The following is a 22,564-nucleotide window of genomic DNA, read 5'->3' on the forward strand; positions in this document are numbered from 1 at the left end:
TTAGTACCCAGTGATGTTAGTGCAGCCCAGCTTGTCCATGCAGTCCTGCTCTGACTATTTTCTGCTGTTGTTTCTCTGTCATGCAGCAACTTCTGCTGATCGTTTTTACCGCATTGACAGATCTCAGGTAAGTTCTTATTTGTTCTTTGTTCCTATGGATTTATTTTTTAAAGCTACATCAGATGCAGCTTAAAATGAACTATCTGCCATTCTCCTGTCTGTTGCAAAAGGTTACTCATGATGTCTCATGACAAGTGGAGAAAAAAATTCTGGGCTGTTTTTCAGTTGATCTAATTCATGTTTCACTGAAGTCTTGTATCTGCTTACTACCAGTCTGGTACAGATCAGAATTTTCTGCCATTCTTTTCCTTATCAAGTCTTACTAGGGGCATCTGTGTGGCACCAATGTATTTGTATTTATCTTTTCAATGTTGCTTTTAGGCATCAGAAGTCTTGATCCTGTGTGTGTCTTTGTGTATGCCATGAAATAGCTATGGAAATTAAGGTGTTGTTACAATTTGAGAATTATGAACAGAGATGCACAAAATAGTCACAAGGAATCCCCCAAAAATGTGCATCTCTGCTGGATTGAAACCTGTGGCGTAGATCTGACAGTCTGAATATATTTTTTAAAAGACACTAAAAATTTTACAGGGCTTTTGGTGTTTCTGATTTGTAGCCAGAACATGCCAATTAGTTGCTCAGCATTAAGTGCAAATTGTTGATTTCACACTGTGGTTGTTTGTATCTGGTCCCCCTGAGAGCTGTGTAAGCTGTTTCTGAATCACATGAACATGTTACAGTTTCTTAGCAAAAGCAGCTGGTGCTTTAGCTCAAGCAGAGGGAGCTGTGACTTTAGTTCAGAGCTCCCCTGTTCAGTGTCTGCATGTAGACACTGTGGGACTTTTCACACAGTCAAACAAATGGTTTGATGTTGTAATCTAACATTGGGAAGGCAGGGGTGAAGAAGATACTGCTACAGATTAAACTGGGCAGTTTGACTCTGTTTGGCTTATTCTGCATTTCTCCAACCTTGATGCTGTACTAATGATCATTTTTAATGCCTACTCCTTCATCCTGTGATTCTGTGGGGAAAAAAATTAAATACTGTGTGTTGGTCCCAGTGCACAGTGGCAAATTTCCTACCCATTTCACTACACAGACAGGCATACTCACACTCAGTGGTTTTTTTTGAAAAACAATAAGCATTCAGTCTCAATAACAAAATAAAGGATGGAGAAAGAGAGCTTTGGTAATGGAGATGTGAAAACAGAATGTACAACTGGTGGAGATCTAGAAGTGAAAAGTTCTGTCAACCATCATCAAAGAAGAGACTTCAGGTGTTGGTCTTCATTTCAAAAAGCAAACCTCAGCTTTATGGGTAGACCTCCAGCTTTCATCAGAATGGCATAGTCATCGAGGAACAGCCTTTAAAGTGTTGCTGAGAATGTGCAGCTTGCTCGTGGGGAATCTTGTTTGGCTTGAAATCAATGGCAAATAAATTGGTGACTCTGCGGCATTGGTTTTAATGTGTGTGTATGTATGAGCACGCACTTCAATACAAAGTCCATTATGGGGAATCTTGTTTGGCTTGAAATTAATGGCAAATAAATTGGTGACTTCTGCTGCATTGGTTTTAATGTGTGTGTATGTATGAGCACGCACTTCAATACAAAGTCCCTTTGATATTCTTCAGGGAACCTAACATGCACTCAATTCTAGGGCAGCAGGGTACTTTGAGGGACCAGTGCTGCTGGTTCATTATTTGTTGCTTGTGTCACTCCAACAGGAACATTTGCACTTTGTGACGGAAATTTCGCAGGACGAGATTTTTATTCTGGACCCAGAGATGGTAATGTCTCAGCAGGTGGGGACGCCACCAGGAATGCCTGACCTGGTAGTGGAGCAGGCAACTGGGTGAGTGCTGCTGGAATCCAGTTTTCATCAGGTGTATTAGAGATGGACATCTCTTTCTGGCCCCCTTTTCTGAAGGATTAGAAGTTGTGGGAGGGCGGGTATTCGGTAGAAACAAATCCAGCTGTGGTAATGACAGGAGAACAGTAGTGTAACATCTACTCCATTAGGCTTCCTGGAACACACAGCAGGACTAGTGGACTTCAGCACCTTTTAACCACCTCACACCACCTGACCCTAAATCCTGCCATAAATCTCTAACGATTGAGTTACAAACTTCTCTGCATGGTCAGAATTCTGATCCCACTGCGTAAAGCCCTGAAGCCGTTAATGCCTAAGAATAATCATGAAGTGTCTCTGTTTCTTATCATCCTCTTGACAGACCAGAAATGCTTCTATTCTTCTTTAGGAACAGCACTCATAGTGAATTAATCTATTTTAACTTGCTATGGGTTGAAAAATGCTGGGAACCAATAAACATAAGACAGCATCCAAGTGGAGCACACAAGGGATATGAATGCCTTTCTCTTCCTCCTTCTCTCCTTAGAATATCGGAGAGGTGGAACCCTGCGGTTCGGAAGAGGATGCTGAGTGACAGTGGCCTTGGAAAGATTGCTCCCCACTATGAGGTACCTGACAAACAAAAGGACGCCAGCCAGACACATATGCTGCAGTAAGAGCCCTCTGCATTTCTCTGCTTAATGATGCACAGTCCCTGTCACCACAGACAACTCCTAATGTCTCCTTTAAGCTTAATGAATTGTGCTGACATGCTGAAATTACAAATACTTTTTGCTATTTCTCTTTTGCTTCTCCCTTCTGTTCTTCCTCTTTGTCCATTATTTTATGTGCTTATCTTTGTTTTGTTCTCTATGCACCCTCTCCTTTTAATAAACCTAAATCCAAGATTTTGAAAGAAAATACCTTATTTTTGATGTCTGAAGTTCCTGAAAATCTTCTTGGCAACTGTTTTGGTGAAAGGTCAAAGCATTCACCCTCAAGGTAGTTCTGATGCAATGTGATAAAGCATAACTGCTGCTTGCTGTCAAAGGTGTAGGCAAAGGTTTTCATATCTTGAACCATGTAGGATGGCTGTACAGTGGTTTTCTTTTTGATAATTTCCCCATAAAAGAAAATTTTGCCTTAGTACTATCTACTATGTTCAGATTGATTTAAAAATACCTCTTATTCTGCTTACCTATGTTAGAAATTGTTTTCAACTTTTTGGTTATTTCACTTTAGATTTTCAAAACTGCCAGTGGATCACTTCCAAAGATTAGATGGGAAATGTCTGTCAAAACTCTGTTCCTGGCTTTGAAAGTTATTTGTGATTTGGTGTCATATTCCCCCCATTCCCCAATAATTATGTTATGTATAATTGTGTTTGTAGTTCTACTGTATCAGCAACCCTATAGGCAGCTTTTAAGACATAGTATGGAAAAATTAGGATTAGTGGCAATGTGGCCTTTCTTCAGATTTTTTTCTGTCAGGATGTGTGTGGGAGAGGGCTACAAGGTACAGGGCAGGCAGAGCCTACAGCCCTGGGACAGGTGCAGTGGGGATGGCAGGCTGTCTAGCCATGTGGCTACCAAGTGGAAACTTTCCAGCTAATTGGAAACTGCTGTCAGGAGGAGATGTCATGGCAAGAAGGGGTGATCAAGGTAGCACTGCCAGGAGAAAATTGCCTGGTTTCCTCCCTGAGGGATTCTGGATTAGTTCTTGATATCCTTTGCAAAGTGAAAAATGGTGAATTTAGGTTCATTTTTCCATAGACTGGAATGGAAGGGCCCAAAATCTGAAGCTGGCAAAGCTGTGAGAAAAATGATGCTTAGACAGTTTTAGGCAGCGTGGAGAGATGGTGAGAACATGTGGACTAATTTCTTATTGATAAGAAGAATGATTTTGTTTACATAGCATGACTGGAAATGTTTGCTTAGCTGTAACAATTACATTTGGTGGATTTATTAAGCACAAAGTAAGCTACTAGCATTGCTCAGAGTAAAGTGTCCCTGGCACAGCCTACTATGAGGAATTGTTTATTTTACAAGTACTCTAAACTTTAATTTTTTTGTCTGAAATTTTTCATGCTAAGACTCAGTCTATGACTGATTATTTTTCTTTTAGTAAAAACTTTAACAAAAAAAGCCAGTTCTTTCTGAAGACAAGATTTGTAAGAAATGTGCTCCTTTAAATGACCTTCCTTCAAATAAATAAATCCACTGGTTCTTTCCTGAGATGTGTTAGGGCTGGTAGTGGAATGAAACTCATTGGAATGAAATTTTGGAAGCTTGACATTTAGTAAAATGTCATCATAATACCAAGGAGATGCCTTTTGCTGTCTTGAAAATTACCCCTAAATTTGCCCTGCTGATGAGGTTGTTTGTGCACTTTGGAGACACCTCAGATTCAAGAGCTCTGCTTTCAAAAGTTTCTGTCTGTACATGCTCACAGAGGAGTTATGCTTCTCTGTGCTTAATTCAGGTTGCAGATCTGCCTGCAGGGCTGAGGGAAGTGGGACTGTGCTGCTCATTAGCTGTTCTCCAGCAGCAAGCAACATCAGTCATGTTCAGATGGAGAGGGTCAGGAGAAGGTGTATGAAGGAGCAAGGGAAAGAGGTTGCAAGAGCCAAAGGAGTAGAAGCACAGACGGAGCATGTGCAGGGGCTGGGGAACAGGGTTAAAGGAAGGGAGCTGTTCAGGGCACAGAGGATAACCAGGTGTCTGGGGAGTCAGAATGGGAAAAGGAGGAGGGCATGGGGTACAGATAGGTAAGGGATGAGCGAGACAGGCTAGGGGCATGGGGGAAGGGTCTCTGTCTGTTTCTCTCCAGAATACAGAATTCTGACTTTAATCAGGTTATTACATAGGTGGGCAAGCTCTGAAATATGTTTAGACACTGCTTCACTTGCTGCCAAGGTGGAAGATGTATGGTAGATGACTCAGGGGACCTCAGTGGAGGCAGCAAGGTATTATTAAATTTTAGACAACTGAATGATGCCCTGTTGGACAGGCTTCTCTTTTCAGCATCTGTGACAGAATTTCTGAAAGGTGAAGATTTACAACAAACTTTTCTCTAGTGGCCAGATAACAATGGGCTGCTCATTCTGTGCATGTCCACTGTGAAGTAGGTTTGGTTACTGGGGGGCCACTACAAGGAGATTTTGAAAGAGTGTGGAGGGCTGAAAACTGAGAAATAGCATTTCTGTTGCCTCAGGTTGTATGACTAAAATGAATGGAAATTTTGTGCCTGCTTTCCCAGCTGCAGAATACAGATAATATTGCAACCGCACCTTAAAGGAGCACAGTGAGGGTAAATTTCATGGTCTTGAGAAACCTGGATACTATGGGGAGACTCTGTCAGAGATGCTTAGCAGGGTATGAATCATTTTGCATTCTGTGCACAGTTTTGGCAGTGTGGAAGAAATAGATCTTGAGGCTGTGTAGTGCATATACAGGAGGATAGCGAGAAGGTTTTCACTTAAACTCTGAGGCAAGAGTCCAGTAGAAGAAAATAGAAAGTGGCAATGTGACTAAAAGTTTTCATAACATTTGAGTGCAACAGGGTTGCAGTATGATGAGCTTCTGGATGTTTGACTTAGAAATCTAAAAAAAATTTCTTTAACATAGCGCTTGAAAGAAAAAATTACTACTTTAGAAAACATGATTATATTTTGGTAGCTGAAGTTGCTCACAGGTTCTTTGCAGAGATTTGTCCCTTCAGAAATTATTTTTCAATTAAAACTTGAGAAAAGGATTTCAGCAAAATTCCTAAACAGGGATATGGCAGAGAACAGAGCAGTCAATTCTTCCTGTACACAGAGTTCTCATGGGTCTTCTGAGAGTCATCAGCATCCAACATATTTATCCAGTCAGAAATATTGTGCAGCTCAAAATGTGTTATCCTATAGCCTAGGGCAAATGACAGGGGACTTGGTGTGAGAGAAGGGGTCATAGATGACACACTGGAAGTGCTTTCTCAGTGGTCATATTCTCTCCTAAACAAGGTATGACAACATCTGGTCATACTATAGCTTCAGGATGCTTAGAGTGTATCTGTCATCACTATATATACACATATAGATGTGTGCAATTGCATATATATATATATATATACTCACATATACTCACATTTATATAAAACTTCTTTAAGATAAAGTAATTATTTCTGACAAGTGGGGAATGTAGCTTAAAATTTGAAAGTGAATGATCCCTTATATTATTTCAATAAATGAAAGCAGAGAGCAGAATACCTGATCTAAAAATAATTCTAATGTTAGGTGTTGCTTTTGATCACCAGCTTGTTTGGTTAAAGCATAGTATGAATATAATGGTTTTGAGGTAGGGGTCTTTCTGAGAGAAAAATGATGCTTTTGTTTTCAATTAACTGAATTAATGTTATTTTCAGGTAGATGTTGGTTGATAGCATTTAATGTTTTTCCTTATTTGATAGCTCTTTGATCTGTGATGGATTGGACAGGACATGAAACAGTGTCTTGATGCAGTAACCATGAGCTGGGGCAGATTGTAGTTTAATAGGAGCATCAATTTAAAAAAAAAACCCACATTGGGAAGACAATTTACTAGGACTAGAGGTGCTTGATCTTGAAAAAAGATAAATATTCTGGTCTGACTGCATTGATACAGGAAATTGGACCCTTCCTTTGTATATGAGTGGTTTCATCCTATGATTAAATGCTGCAGTGAGATGCAGAAGACCTTACAACCTGCTGTGTGTTTTTTGTTGGCCATATATTTCTCTTCTTCATTGTTTGTCACCCTGTTATATGACAAGAGCTGGAAAAATTGATAAAATAAAAACCCCAACAGCATACAGAGATGAAAAGGTGACTGTATCTTGGTAGAGGTTTAATCTACATATTTTAATTGAAGTAATTAATTTTCCCACCATTCAGGGCAGTAACCAGCTCTTTTCTAGCATCTGTCCAGCTGTGATGGTAATGTGTTTCCCAAGCTGCTGGCTGCATTTTCTGAATCAAGTGCATGGCTTGTGAAGGGTGGGTGAAGGCTGGCCAGGATACCATCTGGTCTTGTTAGGGAGAGGAAGAAAAAAATGCCTGTAGGTGCTGGAAGATGGCTGCAGCCCTTTCCACTAAATAGACATTAATTAGCTAGTAATACCATCCAGGCATTGCTTTATGAAGCTATAATAACCTAGTTTCTCAGAGGGAAGAAGAAAAAGGCTAAATGCCAAGTGTTTCACTCAGCCACAAGAATCTGATCATTGCCCAGGAAATCAGTGTGACAACACAGATGTTGCAAGGTGGTTTAGGGTATTTTTTAAAGAGAAATCTTCATGTCTTACAAGATGAGATAAGCATCAGGGGTACAAATTTGCATGTTGAAGGAGAAAGAATGCTAATTTAGTGGAAGCTTAGATAATATAAAGATTCAGAACATGCAAGGCAAGGATTGCCTGATGACAGTGAATCTTCAAAATTTCAAAGGTTGGTAAGGACTTGAAAAATCCAAGGGTTTGCCTGAAAAATAGTGTATTGGAAAACTCAGCATCAGCTCCTCCATAGGCAGAGTTGCCTACCCTGGTGTTTTTGATAGCAAAATCTGAATTAATTTTCAGGTTCAGATTTAGTTCAAGCTGCCTTTATAAAATTATACCAGAAGAGTGAAGTGTGTATGTTTAATCAGCTATTTGTATACCTATAAGAATTGCTTTCCATTTTGCAGACAAGACTCCATGAGTACTGATTGCTTTCAAACAAATCTTATTTTAGTGAAGGTGTAAATCACCATTACCATTACTGTACACTGCTGTGTAGTACTTATAATGGAATTTGACTATAGCACAGTGCAGTGTCTTTTTTTTGCTTAGCTCTCAATTTTCTTTCTCTTCTGTTGTCTTGGATACTTTTACAAATAGCATCTTTCTCACTACCTAAAAGTGGAGCATGAGAGATTTGCCTGAAGCAACTCTGCCTCTCGCTAGGAAAGTGATGTAAAAAATGTGGGGTTGGCACTGGAAAGGAAGATGTAGACCCAAAGAAGAGGGAAAGTGTTGTAAAGAAGACTTAGAATTATTCAGAAGAAGGGAAATGTGTTAAATAGGAAAAGAACTTCAAAGAAAGCAAGGGAAAATAGATTATAAGAATACAGCAAATGAATAAGAAATTGTTTGGAGGGAAAGCAACTTCCCTACATGAGACTGAGTGTGAAAAAAATTATGCATTTTGGTGTGGGGTCTGGTTCTGTATTTTTAAAGCTTTTGCTATTTGCAGCATGATGTATTCACACTACTTAAAATTTTATACCCATCCCAGATAGAAGCTACAATTTATCCACCATCCGGCAAACCTTTCTTCAATTCCTCTATAACTCTTCCCTTACTGCCACTGATGAAGAATTCTTTGACAAGGATGGCACCTGTTAATTTTTTTAGTCTAGTGCACAGGTGTGGTAAATAATGCCATGTATTTTAAGCTTTGGTTGTGAATACAATCTCTCTATATACATTGAGTTCTTAGCCATGTTCATTGTTTTGGGAGAATTTCAGTGGGGAAAAATGCAAGAATTATTCAGGGACTCCTGGCCATGTCTGATTAGTAGACACAACTTGACTCAGCTGTAGAAGAAAGGCAGAGTTGGGAGAGGAAAATAATGCTAAAAAGAGAGAATGGAGAGGAATGTTCGTTCTGAAATACCTTTGCAAAGACTGGCCTGCATGAGATATGCTCTTGGTTTATGCTGAGTGGGTAAAACATGAGAACAGATGCTCTGAACTCAGGATTCAAGAGGCTTTGTGCTACTTCAGCTGGAGTGGTACCATCTCAGGGATGGTTCTGGGCATGGAAAGATCCCAGCATTTAGTTCTGGTGTCTGAAGGCACAAAAGCAGGACAAAGGAAAGTGGTGCCACATACAAGCCCTGCTAGGTCAGGGGATGGGCCACGGCTTTGTGATGATTGCATGCACTGGCCTGAGGGACCTTTGCAAACAATGAGAATCAGATGGTTCTGGAAGCTATTCAAAACAAACTTTCAGCAACTTCTGGTGTTACCTTTAAGTGATTGCATACAGGCAAAACCTTATTTAATCATCTATGCCTGTGTTTTGATTAGTAGACTTTTTATGTCACTACTGTCAAGTTTGGCCTTATCTATAGAGAACTAGGCTGTAGAAAATTCATAGGTAGTATTTAAAATTTTCTGCAACAGTGATTAGTAATTGGTACCTACATGTCATCTTGACAACCCCAGCCCAGTAATACTGAGCTTTAAGACACAACTTTTGCTTCTGCTCTTGTTAACCATAATTGGGAAAAGAAGAAATCAGAAATTGGTTTAGATTTGCATGTCTATAATCTTCTTTGTATATGTGAATGCATTGCGGAGAGTGTGTGTTTTCTTCAGGAATGAAGTCTCCAGACTCTGCTGTTGAGGCAAAGGGATTTTAATAACAGTGTGTACATGTGAAGTGGGCTTGTACATCTGCCCCTTCGATAGATGGCAGAAACAGAGCACATCCTGTACAGTATCCTGTACAGTGTTCTTTTTCTTCTCAGTACTTATTACCAATACATTTTATCATTCAGCATTTAGCTCCCCAGAGTGGACTGGGTGGGATTTTGGCTTCTTCTTTTCTCGCCAAGCTGCCCCCTCTTAATGACTTTTGTGGCATCTCAACACCTGATGCACAGCTGAGGAAATTCACCCTGCTGGCAAATTATTTCGACAGACAGTGACATGCAAAACACTCCCACACATGATGAGACTACAAATTGGCTTCTTTAGAGAGATCTTGCTTCTTGACTGGCATTCCACTTTCCAAAATCAGTCCAGCTCTCCTCCTCTCCTTGGGGCAACTTCAAGCAAGAGAAGGCACATATACTTGACAAAGGAACCATCTTACCTGAATGTTAAAAAGTCAACTACCACCTAGCTTGAAAATGCCTTCTGATTATTTCCAGTAGAAAAAGGGGCAAAGACAGGTTTTCCACATGGGTTAGAGGTTTTTATTTTGGAGTGCATTTAAAGGATAAAAAAATGATGTTGGCAAAGTAGAGATAACGGGGTACCTTGGTTTCCTTGAAGTGGTTTACCATAACAGTTATTAATCTGCTTTCCACTCCCTGGCTGATAGCCAAGACTGAAGCAGTAGAGTCTCTTTTCTCTTTTTTTTTTTTTTTAACAACTGTGTTGTTTTTCCCCTTTGCTTGCATCCTTGCTTGCCTACTTTAGTCCTTGATTTGCAAAGCAGAATCTTCTCTGAGAAGTAAGACAGCTTTACAGCAAATAACGCAGCAATATATCAAGAGAAAGACTTCTCATAATCTCATTTTATTTTTGTCTGGGTAAAAGAAAATGACATTTGATAATTTAATTTTTGGGGCCTACTGCTTTCCCTGCAAGCATTGGACATGTGGTAACTGTACCTGGCAGGAGAAGGGTAGCAATAGTGGATCTGACAATGCCACTGTAGAATGTGAATATCCCTCTCTCCAGCTTTATGTACTGGAAACAACAGACCTACAGTCCCCAGTGACATTTAAGGTGCTGGAAAAGGGGATGGATGGGTTTACTGAGGTGATAAAAGATGACTGACAGAAAGATATATTCTTCTGGGTATTCTTTAAGGACTGTTATAAATATAGGTCAAATATTCTCCAGTATGGCAGACTTAAAAGCCAATCAAGGCTGGAAAAGTTGTGTACCATGTAGTTTTAGACATTTATGTTTGTACTTATGTGCACTTACTCATTTTTAAGAGTTGAAGTAAGAAAAAAAACAACCAAAACAACAAAAACCAAACCCCAAATATCCCAATCCTAGTTTTCTGGGCATTGCACAGGAATAGCAAGCCTGTGACCATGTGCTCTGTGCCTGCCATAAGGAGCTGCCATCTGCTTGGAGAGGAGACTGGTTCTTAATGTGTTCTCACTCAGTATACCAAGCTGTCTTATCAAAGCAAAAACTAGTGATCTTCAGAGCTTGGGTAAGAAACAGCTCTGTACATGTGTTACACACACATTGGGCTACACACTGTGTTCAAGCTTTCACACCTGGACATCTCATTAGATGCATTCAGACTGTATTTCTATTCCTGTTCATATCCCTAAGTTCTGGTTTAACAGAACTTAGGCTGTTAAACCAGAACTTAGGCTTTCAAAGAGAATAGAAATGTAGTTTGGTAAAATAGCTGCTCTAAAATATCACACAGAAGTACTATTTCATCTGAGTTGACTGTGTGAAATTTTAAAAAAGCCAAACCTTTCAATAATTCTTCAGATATCATCATGTTTGTATTTCTGCTGTGGCTGAAACCTGGGAAATGTCTAAAATACCATGTGACAAAAAGGTAAAGACAAAGAATAGTTGTGTGGAAATAGGTCATCTTTTGAGGTTTACAATGGAGTATTTTAGACCTGCAGAAATTAGTGTTTGGTGAGGCTGGGGATGATATTCTGACATTAGCCCTCACTTGACTCATGGAACAAAAGTGATAATTTTCACTAGGGCTGCTTGGAAAGGTCATTGTTTCCCAGGCTGTGTGTCTTGGCATGGCTGCTCTGCAGGAGCTGCCCTTTCCCTTCCATGTCTAGTGTGAGTGCCTGAGTCCCCTGGCTCTGGGCTCATATATCAGGGTGTAGGAGGTACAGTGCCTCTTTCACATGCCTGCCAAAGGACTTGGGTGAGCAGAGACACTTTTGAAAGCTTAAAAACATTCAGTCTGTCCCTGCTTGCCTGCTGCTCCTCTGCACTAGGAAAGGCCCACTAAAACCCACAGCTTTGTCTTGGTAGCTGAGACCGAGAGTGTTTAGCAGTGCTGGCACAGAGGTGTCTGCAAGGCAGGGAAATACATGGGAGCAGGGCCATAACAAAGAGCCTTGCTGAGGTTCTGGCAGTGCTGATGCCCATGGCCAAGCAGGGACAGATGGACCTGACTAAATTATGCCAAGAGTTGAAATCAGAGAGCCAGAGGTGGCTTGGAACCACTGTAACCCTGACTCCTAAATTCCTGTTTCTGTGCCAGACATCTAAAAGTGCAGCACAAAAATCATATCTGAAACTCCCAATAGAAGTTCTTTCTCCATCAGTTAGTCTATAGCAGGAGTGTAAATGGCTCAGCAGTTCTGATCTGCCTAGGATCTCTGTGTTATGCATATTAACTAAGGTAATTTTTTAAATTTTTAGATTGTTTTTTAAAAGATGGCAGGTAAGTGAGGGTTTCTTAGTGCTTAGCACTTGTGAAAATCAGGTGGGATTAATGTGTTTCAGGAACAAAATGCTGTTTCTCAAAAGTGACGGGTTTGCATTGTTGTAACAAACACACCATTTAGGATAGCTTCTGGATTGTTTAGAAACCCAAAGTGGCGTGAAATTATTTGGGTAGTATCTCAAGACACAAAGCAGCTGATGTGCTTCACCTCCATCTAGCCTGAGGGCCAAGTGAAGCTGTGTCTTATGAGCCAGGTTACACCTGAGGTGCTCAAAATGGGGCTGCCATGGCATTGTGCTTAGCAAAATAATTTCTTTCTCTGGGTTAAATAAAGCTGAAGTCCCAACAAAGTGACCTCTGCTTTAATCTTTTCCTGGAAGAAGTAAAAATGCACCTATTTGTTGTTGAGGAAAAGCCAGATGTTTTGTTACCTAATAGATATGCCTTTATTCTCATGTAGAATGATGAGGAAATGCGTAAATGTAGCCACTTTAGCTCCTGTTCTAGGTCTTCTTAACAGTGACCTGTGTCAAACAACATCCAATCCCTTGACATCCAGGTTGTTGTTTCTCTAAAACATTTCATAATGTCCTTAGATCTTGTTTTCCATAGGTCAGTGAGGATTCGAAGATTTAATTAAAGTTTGGAAATGGAAGAAGAGCATTTCAAAGAAGCTGGGATAGGACCCTCTTCAAAATAATTCTCTTCTATTCCACTGAGATATTTTAGTGTCATGTGATGATAAGAGAAAGAAAGGCCAAGTATTTATAAAAAAGACAAAACAAAAAAATGAATCCAAACAAACTGTGATTATTCTACAGTGATCTTGCTGCTCATTTGGAAATACCTTCTTTTTCAAGCAAATACCAAGCCAGCTTGCTCAGGTCATGTTTTGCAGTGGAACTATCTTATCCAATATAAATGTTATAGAACATTTCTCTATCCTTTTTCTCCTTTAAAATAATTAATGATAGGCACGTTGGGATTTATAACTGATTTTGCAATAAAATCTTCTATTCCCTTTTTAAGCAGCAATTCCTAGACAACTCCTCTGGGTGTCAGTACAGCTTCAGGTATAGTTGCATTGGTCTTACAAGTCTGTATTAAAACATTCCACAGTGGACAGAGGAAAGGTAAAATATAAAAAGTTAAGCAGTTGTGCAAAAAGGCATGTGACAATATAGGGGACACTGACATGCCTGAGAACCAGCATGGAACACATCTGAGTTGCCCTGGTTTCCCTAAGAAGCACCAATTACTTTCCTGTATGTTGGACTGCACGTGAACAGCCTGAGGCAGTGACTGCTGTGCAGGTGGAGACGGAGACTGCTGAAGGAAGTGATGCCTTGTGAAGGCTGACCTAGAACAGAGACTAGATGGAGCTAAAAAATAAAGTAGGTATTTATCAGGAGGTCTCAATAGGTACATCTTGGGCAGCACAACAGCCCAGCCAGGGCTACACCAAATATGAACCCAAAATGGTCACAAAGATGGACAACCAGTTGGGGGGTGGGGGGGGGGGGTCTCACATTTTTATAAGTTCTGGTCCATTAGCATATTGGAGTTAATTGTCCAGTTACACCTTTAAGATATGAAGTCCCATCCTTCTTGTTTTTCTCTCTTCAATCCACATTGTCTATGTTCTTGGGCCTAAGATTTTGATCAGTTGTCCTTGGTCCTAAGCTAGGAAAGGAATTATTTTGTCTACCTACTCTGTGAAGAGAGCTTACCATTCCTTAATATGAAACTCAGAAGTACACTCTAAAGCAGTACAGAATCTGAAAAATATAAAAGCTACAATGTGAGGCATCAGAAGTTACAGAGATGCTAGAAGGAATACTGATCTTGTCCTTTAGCAGGATTAAGGAATGATAAGATCTCTAGTGTTTGTCTCTAGATGATCGTTGCAGGTTACAGGACATGTCCAAACAGATTTCTGCAAAATAATAAATAACTTGAATGGAATTTCTCAGATTCAGGGGGCTTTGCTGGTCAGCATTTTCCCATGTGTGTGAAGCAGTATGGTCATTGTCTACGAGAAATATTTGGGAGAAAAGAATGACAGGAAAAATGGGGTAGTAAAACCAGAAAGCTTTGTAGAGAGACTTTGAGAATTGCAGAAAAACTTGGGTTGGGAAGAACTCTGAAGGTCATCTAATACAAATCTTCAGGATAGATCTAGCTAGATGAAGTTCAGAGCCTTTTCCAGATGAGTTTTGAATATCTGCAAAACTGGAGATTCAACAATCTCTTTACACAACTTGTTCTTCTCTTTGATCATCCATGTGGATAGACATTTTTTTCCTTAACATCCCATCTGAAATCCCATGCGCCAGCTTGTGACTGTTGCTTCTTTCTTCATGCAGACTCTGTTTTCTCTATCCTTTCCTGTTAAGTAGTTGAAGGCAGCAATTAGATTTTGCCCAAACCTTCTCTTCTTACTGAACAAACCCAGATTCCATAGCCTGTCCTCTGATGCCCACAGCATATCTGTAGCCCTTTCTGGAACTCAGTCCAATTTGTCAATGTCTGTCTTGTTCTCAAGTCTCCCAAGCATGGAGTAGAGGGTCAAAAATCACTTCCACCTACTTTATGGCTCTGCACTAGCAAATACAGCTCAGTGTGTCTTTGGCCCTTTCCATTGCAGGGAACTCTGCTGACAGATTTTCAAATTGTACTCTGCATCTTTTCTGAAAAGCATCAGAAAAGCATCAGAAAAGCTTCTTCTCAGGTGTTAAACCCTCAGCCTGTCTTTTTGCATGGGTTTACTCCTCCTGAAGTGCATTTGCCTTTGCTGAACTTTCTAACTTGCTATACTTCTCCAGCCTCTGATGGTCACTCTGACTGGGAATGTATAGGTTTAAAGTGAAAGTGTGAGGAAGCTATCAGAAATTCTTAGGCTTTTATTTTTTCATCAAGTGACATGCCCAGACTGAGCATTATCTGCTCAGGGACCAGGAAAGCAAGCATTTCTGCCTTTCTACCAATAAAATTACATACTGCTTGCAGCTGGGACTGCAGGGGACTCGCAGTTACAGGGGTATTGATACAAATTGCTGAATGAGAGGATTTCCTCACCTATATTTTAAAAATACTTGATGTGCTAAAATTTTTCTTCATTTGCAATCGGAGGATATGTGAATGAATCCCAACAGGGATGCCACTTTTGGTTTTGAAGAGATGCACTTGCAAAATGAGAAGGAATGGGTTTAATTTGACAGCTCTTGCTCTCTCCTCATCACAGGCAGCTGTTGTCAGACTGAATTTAAAAGTTTTCAGAAATACATTCCTTAAGCAGGAAAAAAAGTGGAATGGTCATAAACCCCAGTAGAATTGCTGCATAGAGATTGTTATTTGGCCTTTAAATATTAAATGGCTGGTTTTAAACAGGTCTGGTGCAGACAGTTTCTGCTACAGGTTTATTGATTAAAATAGCTGCTTTACATCAGCTCCAAATTTGTTTCTCCAGAGGCTTTTGTCTTCATGAATAATGTACTCTTTTGCTGAAATTTTGTTAGAATTAATTTCCTGGAGTCTGGCTGTATATCTCTAGGTTCCTAAGTCTCAGCTGACAAGGCTGAAAATTGTGATATTCCCTGCACTTCCCTCAGAAACGAATATTCCTTCTTCCACCCATCTAGTCTGACCAAACCTAGTGCTTGCACATTGGACTGTGCTCTTGGAAACAGCTGTGACAGTTTGGCTCTTTGAGAGAGGTTTGTATGATACTGAAGGTTGCCTTGTCTATACTGAGGATTAGACTTCTGCGGCAATTCATCCAAACCCTTCAAGAGTGAGTGGGAAAATTCCAGTGAGCTTTGGATCAGACAGTGAACTTGGAGGCTTGTTGTGGTTTCAGGTGGGCAGGTCTCATGCCTTCAATATTGTAAGTACTCCAATTTGCTGCATGCATCTAATTTATGCATGATCAGGCTTTTTTACACCATTTTATGGCCTTTTGTATGCATTTCTAAAGATATGCACCTTGATTTCTGGAAGATGCTTGAGGATTTTGTGCTAAGCCCAAAGGGTACTGTTTTGCTTGTGTAAGGGGTGGTGGAACAGACCTTGCACAGCTTCCCCTTGCAGACTGAGGCTTGCAAGTCCTGTTATCCCTCTGGGTTGAGTTTGCTACTCTGCAACAGGAGAAGACTGCTGCAGGACCTGTAAGAAAGGAGGTCAATGAACAGCTCAGTCAATGAGCAAACAGAGATGATAAGACCTTTCTTGACAACGTGCTGTTCCTCCTCCTCCCTTCTGATCCTCTTTCCTATCACAAAAATATGTCTTTGCTCAAACTATCTGCTACAACAATAGCTGTTTGCAAAACCAGAGCAGGGAGAAAGTCAGATTAAAGCCTTTAGTGAAAATATGTGAAATCAGGCTCCACAGTTTCGTTTATGCATGGGAAAATAAATATCACTGTTGGTAGAAAAGATAATTGAATCTCATGACTCTGGAAATGTAGTCAGTCACAGATAATCTGGCCTGCCTTTACTCTCTTGGGGAGATGATGACCCTTTCTTTCTACAATTACTTTCCAAGTTAATTTTACATCAAGATAAAACCAGAAGAAAAACCCAGTTGATGTGTATATAGAAAAAAGTTGATGTGTATAAAGAAAAAAGTTATTCCATTCTGAAATGGCCAAGAACAGGATATTGTGGTGCCTGAACCTTTTCCTGAAGATTTTTTTCTGTTTTGTTTAACCAAATGAAAATCTCTTCAAGATGTCATTTGGCAAAGTGTTTTGACTCAGGTGAGACCACAGATCTTGACAGTATATTAGTTTTCCTGAAGTATGTCTGACTTGTCTCTAATTTTTTTTTGAGGCATGGAGGCTGTGAAGATGATAACTGGCTTCTTTATGACAGTGAAGCACATAGCCAGGATCATATTGGGAGAGTAGCTGACAGGCACTAGACAGATGGTTCCTGTGTGAATGTTAGCAGATGAGAATCCTCCCTTCTTGGAACACCTGTCTGGTGACCAGTGCTGCCACAGTCTGTCTCTCACACTTCTTACAGACCTGAGAGAAAGATGTGTGACCGGAAATATGAGCATCTACTGGATTTTTTTTGTCCTCTCAGGAAAGCCCCTGTGGCTGTGGAGTGAGTGGATGTGGTTTAGAGCAGGTCATTAGGCTTTCTCTCTTTCCTCCCTTAGAGCCTGTCGTAAGCATGGGGTGGCCGGGTCAGTGCACAAAATGCCCTATTCTATTTAGTGTGGGGGTTTCTGCAGCCTCACTTCCTTCCATCACAGCTAGAAACAAGACTCCCCTTGGTGTAGTTAGGAGAGGACTTGAGCAGTTATGAAAGCCTGCCTCCCCCTTGCTAAATTGTATGGCCTGGAATTGTAGGAGGATGCTGAAAGTCCTCTCCACTCTGCCAAAATTCTTCATGTCAGTAGTGGAACAAAGGAAGCCCAGCTTATTGTGGTTGAGCCTTTGGTATCTCCAGTGGTGGAAGCTCTCATTGAGGCTTTTCCTGTGGCTGGGATATTCAAAACCTTCCTTTGTGGCTTTGCTGCTACATAGAAAAGTTGAGCTTATGCTATTTTGTTTCCTGGTGTGTGAAAGCAGGAATTGACTCTCTTTAACAAGGGATGAAATGAGCCAACAAGCCCAGAGTTTATCAGAGTGAGACAGAGAGGGTGCATGTGTACACATCAAGATACTGATATATACCTGATGAAACTATATAAATAAGATTATATAAACCTTATTTTCTCAGGATGCCAGGCTACACAGTTACTTGATGGATCCTTTCAAATAAAAGCATTGCTAGTAGCATCAGTGTAATGTTAAATTTCTTACAAACATTGTATTTGAGACAGGCAACAAAGCAAAAAGGCAGTAATAATTTGAAAAATATGAATAATTTTAGGCACGCAAAATATGAATAAACATATTTTTCATCCTCCCCTTCAATCAATGTTTTAATTGAGAAGGTATTGATCTTGTAATAACATCTCTTCTGTTGTTGATGCTTTAAGGAACTAATGACGTCTGTTTAACCAACCATAAAGAAGGGCCAAATTATAGGATAATCTGTATTGTTTATTTTATTGTTTCAAATAAAGAACTGAAAGGTGATGAAACTGGGCAATTAAGGAACAAAACAAAGGGATAAATTCTGCTGATGCAGTGGAATACTGCATTGGTAATGGATGGAGAGTCAGAACATGTGAGCCAAGGAACCTTGCATGACTCTTGCGTGTAAAAATATTTTCAAGTATCTAAAAAACTTTCACCTCTTGATATGACCCATTCTGATTTGTTTGACCTTGTAGAAAATGCAGTGGGTTTTGATCTTCAGAAGGGGTTCTGCTAGAAGTTGAGGGGAAAAGTCTGTAACTAACTGGTCAAAGCAGGACAGCTCTAGTGGAGCCTGCTACATCCTTTGGGTTATCTGCATTCCTGCTGTATTCCACACACATGGCTGAAGGGTAAGGGCAGAGCTGGCACGGCTGGCAGCAGAGCAGGATACATGCTTAGGATGTTCAGAAGCAATCAGAGCCTTTAATGGGAGTAGAGGATTAATTAATTCTGATCCATACAGACACATTGGCTTCTTGTGCAGCCAGAATCCTAATTAGGCAATCAAATTTTTTTCCTTTCACAGTGACCATTGCTCCAGCTGTGCTGCAACTCTTTCCTCTCTTTATTTGCAAATCTCTCTCTATTTTACAGCAAAAAAATTTACATACTTTGGCAGGAAAGCTTCCTTCTTTTCTTTCAATTTTTCCCTGTTTGCATCTACATATTTGCATATCTTCTTCTGATGTTCTATAATCCCTCAACCTTAATTTTCAAACCCTTGTTATGAAATGAGATCATGGCTTCTTCCTCATCTCCTTTATTCCTCTAACCCAGGGTTGCTTCACTTCTTTTCCCCACTCCAGCCCTCAGCCCCTGCTGACTCAGTTAAATATACATGTGCGCTTTTCCCCTTTGTTCCTTCTTTTCCCTTCACCCCTCTGTGGCTGCTTTTCTTATGTCGGCTTTGATCTCTTTGCTGGCAACACTAACATTTTAAAATCTTTTCTAATTTGTTATTTTTATACATTGTTGTGAAATTAAATATCTTGGAAAGGAAACACGGGTTGCCCCACTCTCTGCAGGAACAAACTCATCGGGTGGGAAGGCTGTGTATGCAATTGAAACCTGTGCTGGGGAAGTGCTGAGGAATGGTCCAGTCCTCTGGACTCTGTGCTGTCAGTCTGGTCTGAGTAATGAAGGCACATCCCAGATTCAGCTCCATGGTTAGCCTCAGTTTTGCTAAGCCACGTTACTGCAGCAAAGGGAAAAATGGAGGGCCAGTACTTCCAGGTTCTTTTGTTCTGGGTGGCGACCAAAACCATCAGGAGTGTAATCCTTAGTGATGGGAACTGTGACACAAATCCCTGGAATTCACTGAGGTTCTTCTCTTTGTCAGCAGCAACGCTGAGAGGTCACTTGTGTTTCATAACCCTTCCCTCTTTTGGGGTTTTATCAGAGTCCTAATCCACTGGTTAGGGTATCTCATAACTCTTGTGTTGCAGCTGGTATGTTGCTTTTTCTGTACTTACATCTGTGCAGACATTTTTTTTTATCTGTTGTGTCACTTTTGTGAAGATGGCATGTGTTGTTATTAATTATGATTACTGTTTTATGCTAACCACTACATTGATTTATGGCAAAAAAATGACCACTGTAATGACTGTGAATTCCTACCAAGATGTAATTTCCTTGACTACCCCTAGCTGTGAGGTTTTCTCCTGGCAGTGGCAGTAGCAGATTAGTTTCTGCCAAGTTTCTACAGACAGTCTTTGCAGCAGCCCTCCAGAGATGGCTCCATATGGTCACTCTGGACTGCAGAATCTGCTGCTAGATGACCTGTTTACCTGTTCAGGTCTATTCTTTTTTTTTTTTTTTTTTTTTTTTTTTTTTGTCAGATGCCTTTCAGTCCTTCAGTCCTCTCTTCTAAGGAATAAAGAATAAAAATTTTAAATTACTCCATATCCTATTCCCCAGAATGAGACTAAACTTTATTTGTGACCTTTCTTTTACCCAAGATTGACTGGATTTTGTTGTTTTATTCCAGGTCACCGGTTTCTTCAGAAGATCAAGGTAAGATCTGTTTTATAGATACTTACAGCATATTAAAAATGAGACCAAAGACTAGTGAGTAAGCTCTGTTTTAACACAGTTATGGTGGAGAAAGATGTTTTTTTATAAAAATGAAACTTTGGTGTTGATGAAACTTTGTTCACCCCTAGACATTAAGTGCTTGATCATTTAGTTTAATTGGGACTGACAAAACTGTTGAGTTATTTGTAAAATGAATCTTGCTTAATCAAATGGAATTATTGCTAGAGTTTACAGTTTATTCATCCTCCTGAATAGAGCATTGCCTGTGGAAAATGTGTGGCCTAAAGAACACTACATGTTTTTGTAAAGATAAGCACATCTTTTGTGACTCTCACAGGACAGCATCTTTGTCACTGAGAAGAGAATGCATTGTGTTTTAAAAGCTTAAACACACATTATCTTGGGTTACCAGTAAAGTCAGTTTAGTAGGACAGTATGGAATTTAGGGCAGCTAGGCTCTTCTACGTGGAAAAATCTCACGGCTTGAGTAGCAAGAGTTGCAGGTTATGGCAATATGCTTGCTGTGAGGGAGACTTGAAGGATCTGTTCTTTCCCTGTGGCCTAAAGAGGGACTTTGTGATGACCAGCTGTTTAAGTGGCAAACTTAAGTCCATCTACAGTATATCAATATATGGCAGCACTGGTACTGAAATGCAGAGACATACTGTGAAGGCGTGGTAATTGCACTGCCAGAGTTGCATAAGGAATGAGGAAAAAAAAAGGGAGACTGACTGAGAAGAGAAAGTTCATCGTGTGGCTCTGAACTGGGAATACTCTTTTGGTCCAAAAAAGAAATATCTGTTTTCTTCTGGCATCCAATTTGTATGCAGTCACACAATCAGAACGTTTTCTGGCCAATACCATAAGCATTACTCAAGAAATGTCCGGATGGGAATAGTAAGGACTGCTGCAAATGGAGGTGTAAGAAGGTCTGACCCTGGAAATGTGTCACTGAACTATGTTCAGCTGGAGTGTGGAGTGACTAGTTAGGTATCAACCTACATTGTCCTTGGCTCAGCCAAGGTTTTTAGTCCACTATAATGGATGTCAAACATATTGTCATTAATAAACTCTCTTCCGTCTCCTTGGTGAGTCCTTTCTCAGTAACAAAAGTTGTAAAGAAAGCCATAAAAGTGAACAAACATGCAAGATCAAAGGTATCAAAGGCCCATCTAGTCCATTCCTAGTGTCTGGTCACAGCAGATCCTGTGACAAATAAAAGTATGAGACTGGCAGAAGCATACAGGCTTAATTTCCTGGTGTGCCCTATTAGATTTTTATGATTTACAGCTCATTGATTTTGTGAACCAGATGGAGTTTTCCTGTTTAATAGTTTATCTGCTTTTTACCATGACCACAGATTCTAATATTCAGTACAGGACTGTGAGAAGTTAACAGTATACCTCATGTCTCCAACTCTCAGAAGAGATTTGAAATCATTATAGTCTAATATACTATTTCAGGACCTGGACTCAAGCTGCATCTCAGTGCATAAACTTGTTAGTGATGAGCTGTTCTTGCTATTTCATTTCCCTTGCGTTTACTGTATTGCTTCATCTTTATCTATTAGTGGAGTTGCAGACGGTGTATATGCATTTCCTTGTGTATCTTTAAAGGCTGGTCTTTGATGCTGTCAGAATGCTTTTCTTCTATCCACTACTTTTATTCTATTCGAGTTTTTGACAAAACCTTTCTGTTTGCTATCCACCATCTGCTGCCATGGTTTGGCTTTTCAGGTTTGATCAACATCTCTGAATAGCCTCTTCTTCCTTGCCTTTCCTTTATCTCACAAGCAACCTCTTCTGAAATGCAGAATGAAAGGCCTTGACCAATTAGTGACATGATAGTGCCAGTTATTAAGAGTTTTGTGACCATGGAGTTTCTAACTAGATTTGTTATCCCTATAAATATGTAGGAGCTTCTCTCAAGCACAAAAGATTTCCCATTCTCCAGGGACTTTTCAGAAAGAAGGGTCCAATACTTGGATTTCCTCTATCCCACTATGCCAGCTACAGACCATGGTAAATGGGCACAGTACAAAAATGAAAATGTGATAAAAGTGCTGCAGCATAAGCTCTTTAGAGTCTAGAAGGTTCTCAGTCCACTGAGACTGCATGTGTGGAGGCATCTCAAATTAGCCTTAGATCTCAAATCTCTTTATCTAAACAAAAAAGAGGGTCCATGAGAGTGCCAAAAACTTATCTCTAAATTGCCTGTCTTTTATAGTGTTTACGCAGATGTACTCTCTTCTTGGAGTACATATCTTGAAATCAGTTTTGAGACTTATATGTTCATTAATAATCAGTACTCAACTGTGTACCTATTCCATGTTA

General features: G+C 40.1%; 1 protein-coding gene across 3 annotated transcripts in view; it reads left to right on the top strand.

Moving 5' to 3' along the window:
• Positions 1-22,564, top strand: part of DGKI (diacylglycerol kinase iota) — a 100,974-nt gene that overhangs the window by 53,078 nt on the left and 25,332 nt on the right. For 2 of the 3 annotated variants that reach the window (XM_041398594.1, XM_041398595.1), the window contains 4 exons: positions 87-127; positions 1,790-1,917; positions 2,462-2,587; positions 20,185-20,210. In XM_041398594.1, coding sequence (XP_041254528.1) covers positions 87-127; positions 1,790-1,917; positions 2,462-2,587; positions 20,185-20,210 — 321 coding nt within the window. Of the gene's footprint in view, positions 1-86; positions 128-1,789; positions 1,918-2,461; positions 2,588-9,163; positions 9,187-12,960; positions 12,990-19,918; positions 19,942-20,184; positions 20,211-21,629; positions 21,640-22,199; positions 22,204-22,564 lie in introns of all 3 variants that reach the window. The other variant, XM_041398596.1, reaches the window with a different exon arrangement.

The sequence above is a fragment of the Onychostruthus taczanowskii genome, unplaced genomic scaffold, assembly GCF_017590055.1.
Source record: "Onychostruthus taczanowskii isolate IOZ18803 unplaced genomic scaffold, ASM1759005v1 scaffold15, whole genome shotgun sequence".
NCBI lineage: Eukaryota > Metazoa > Chordata > Aves > Passeriformes > Passeridae > Onychostruthus > Onychostruthus taczanowskii.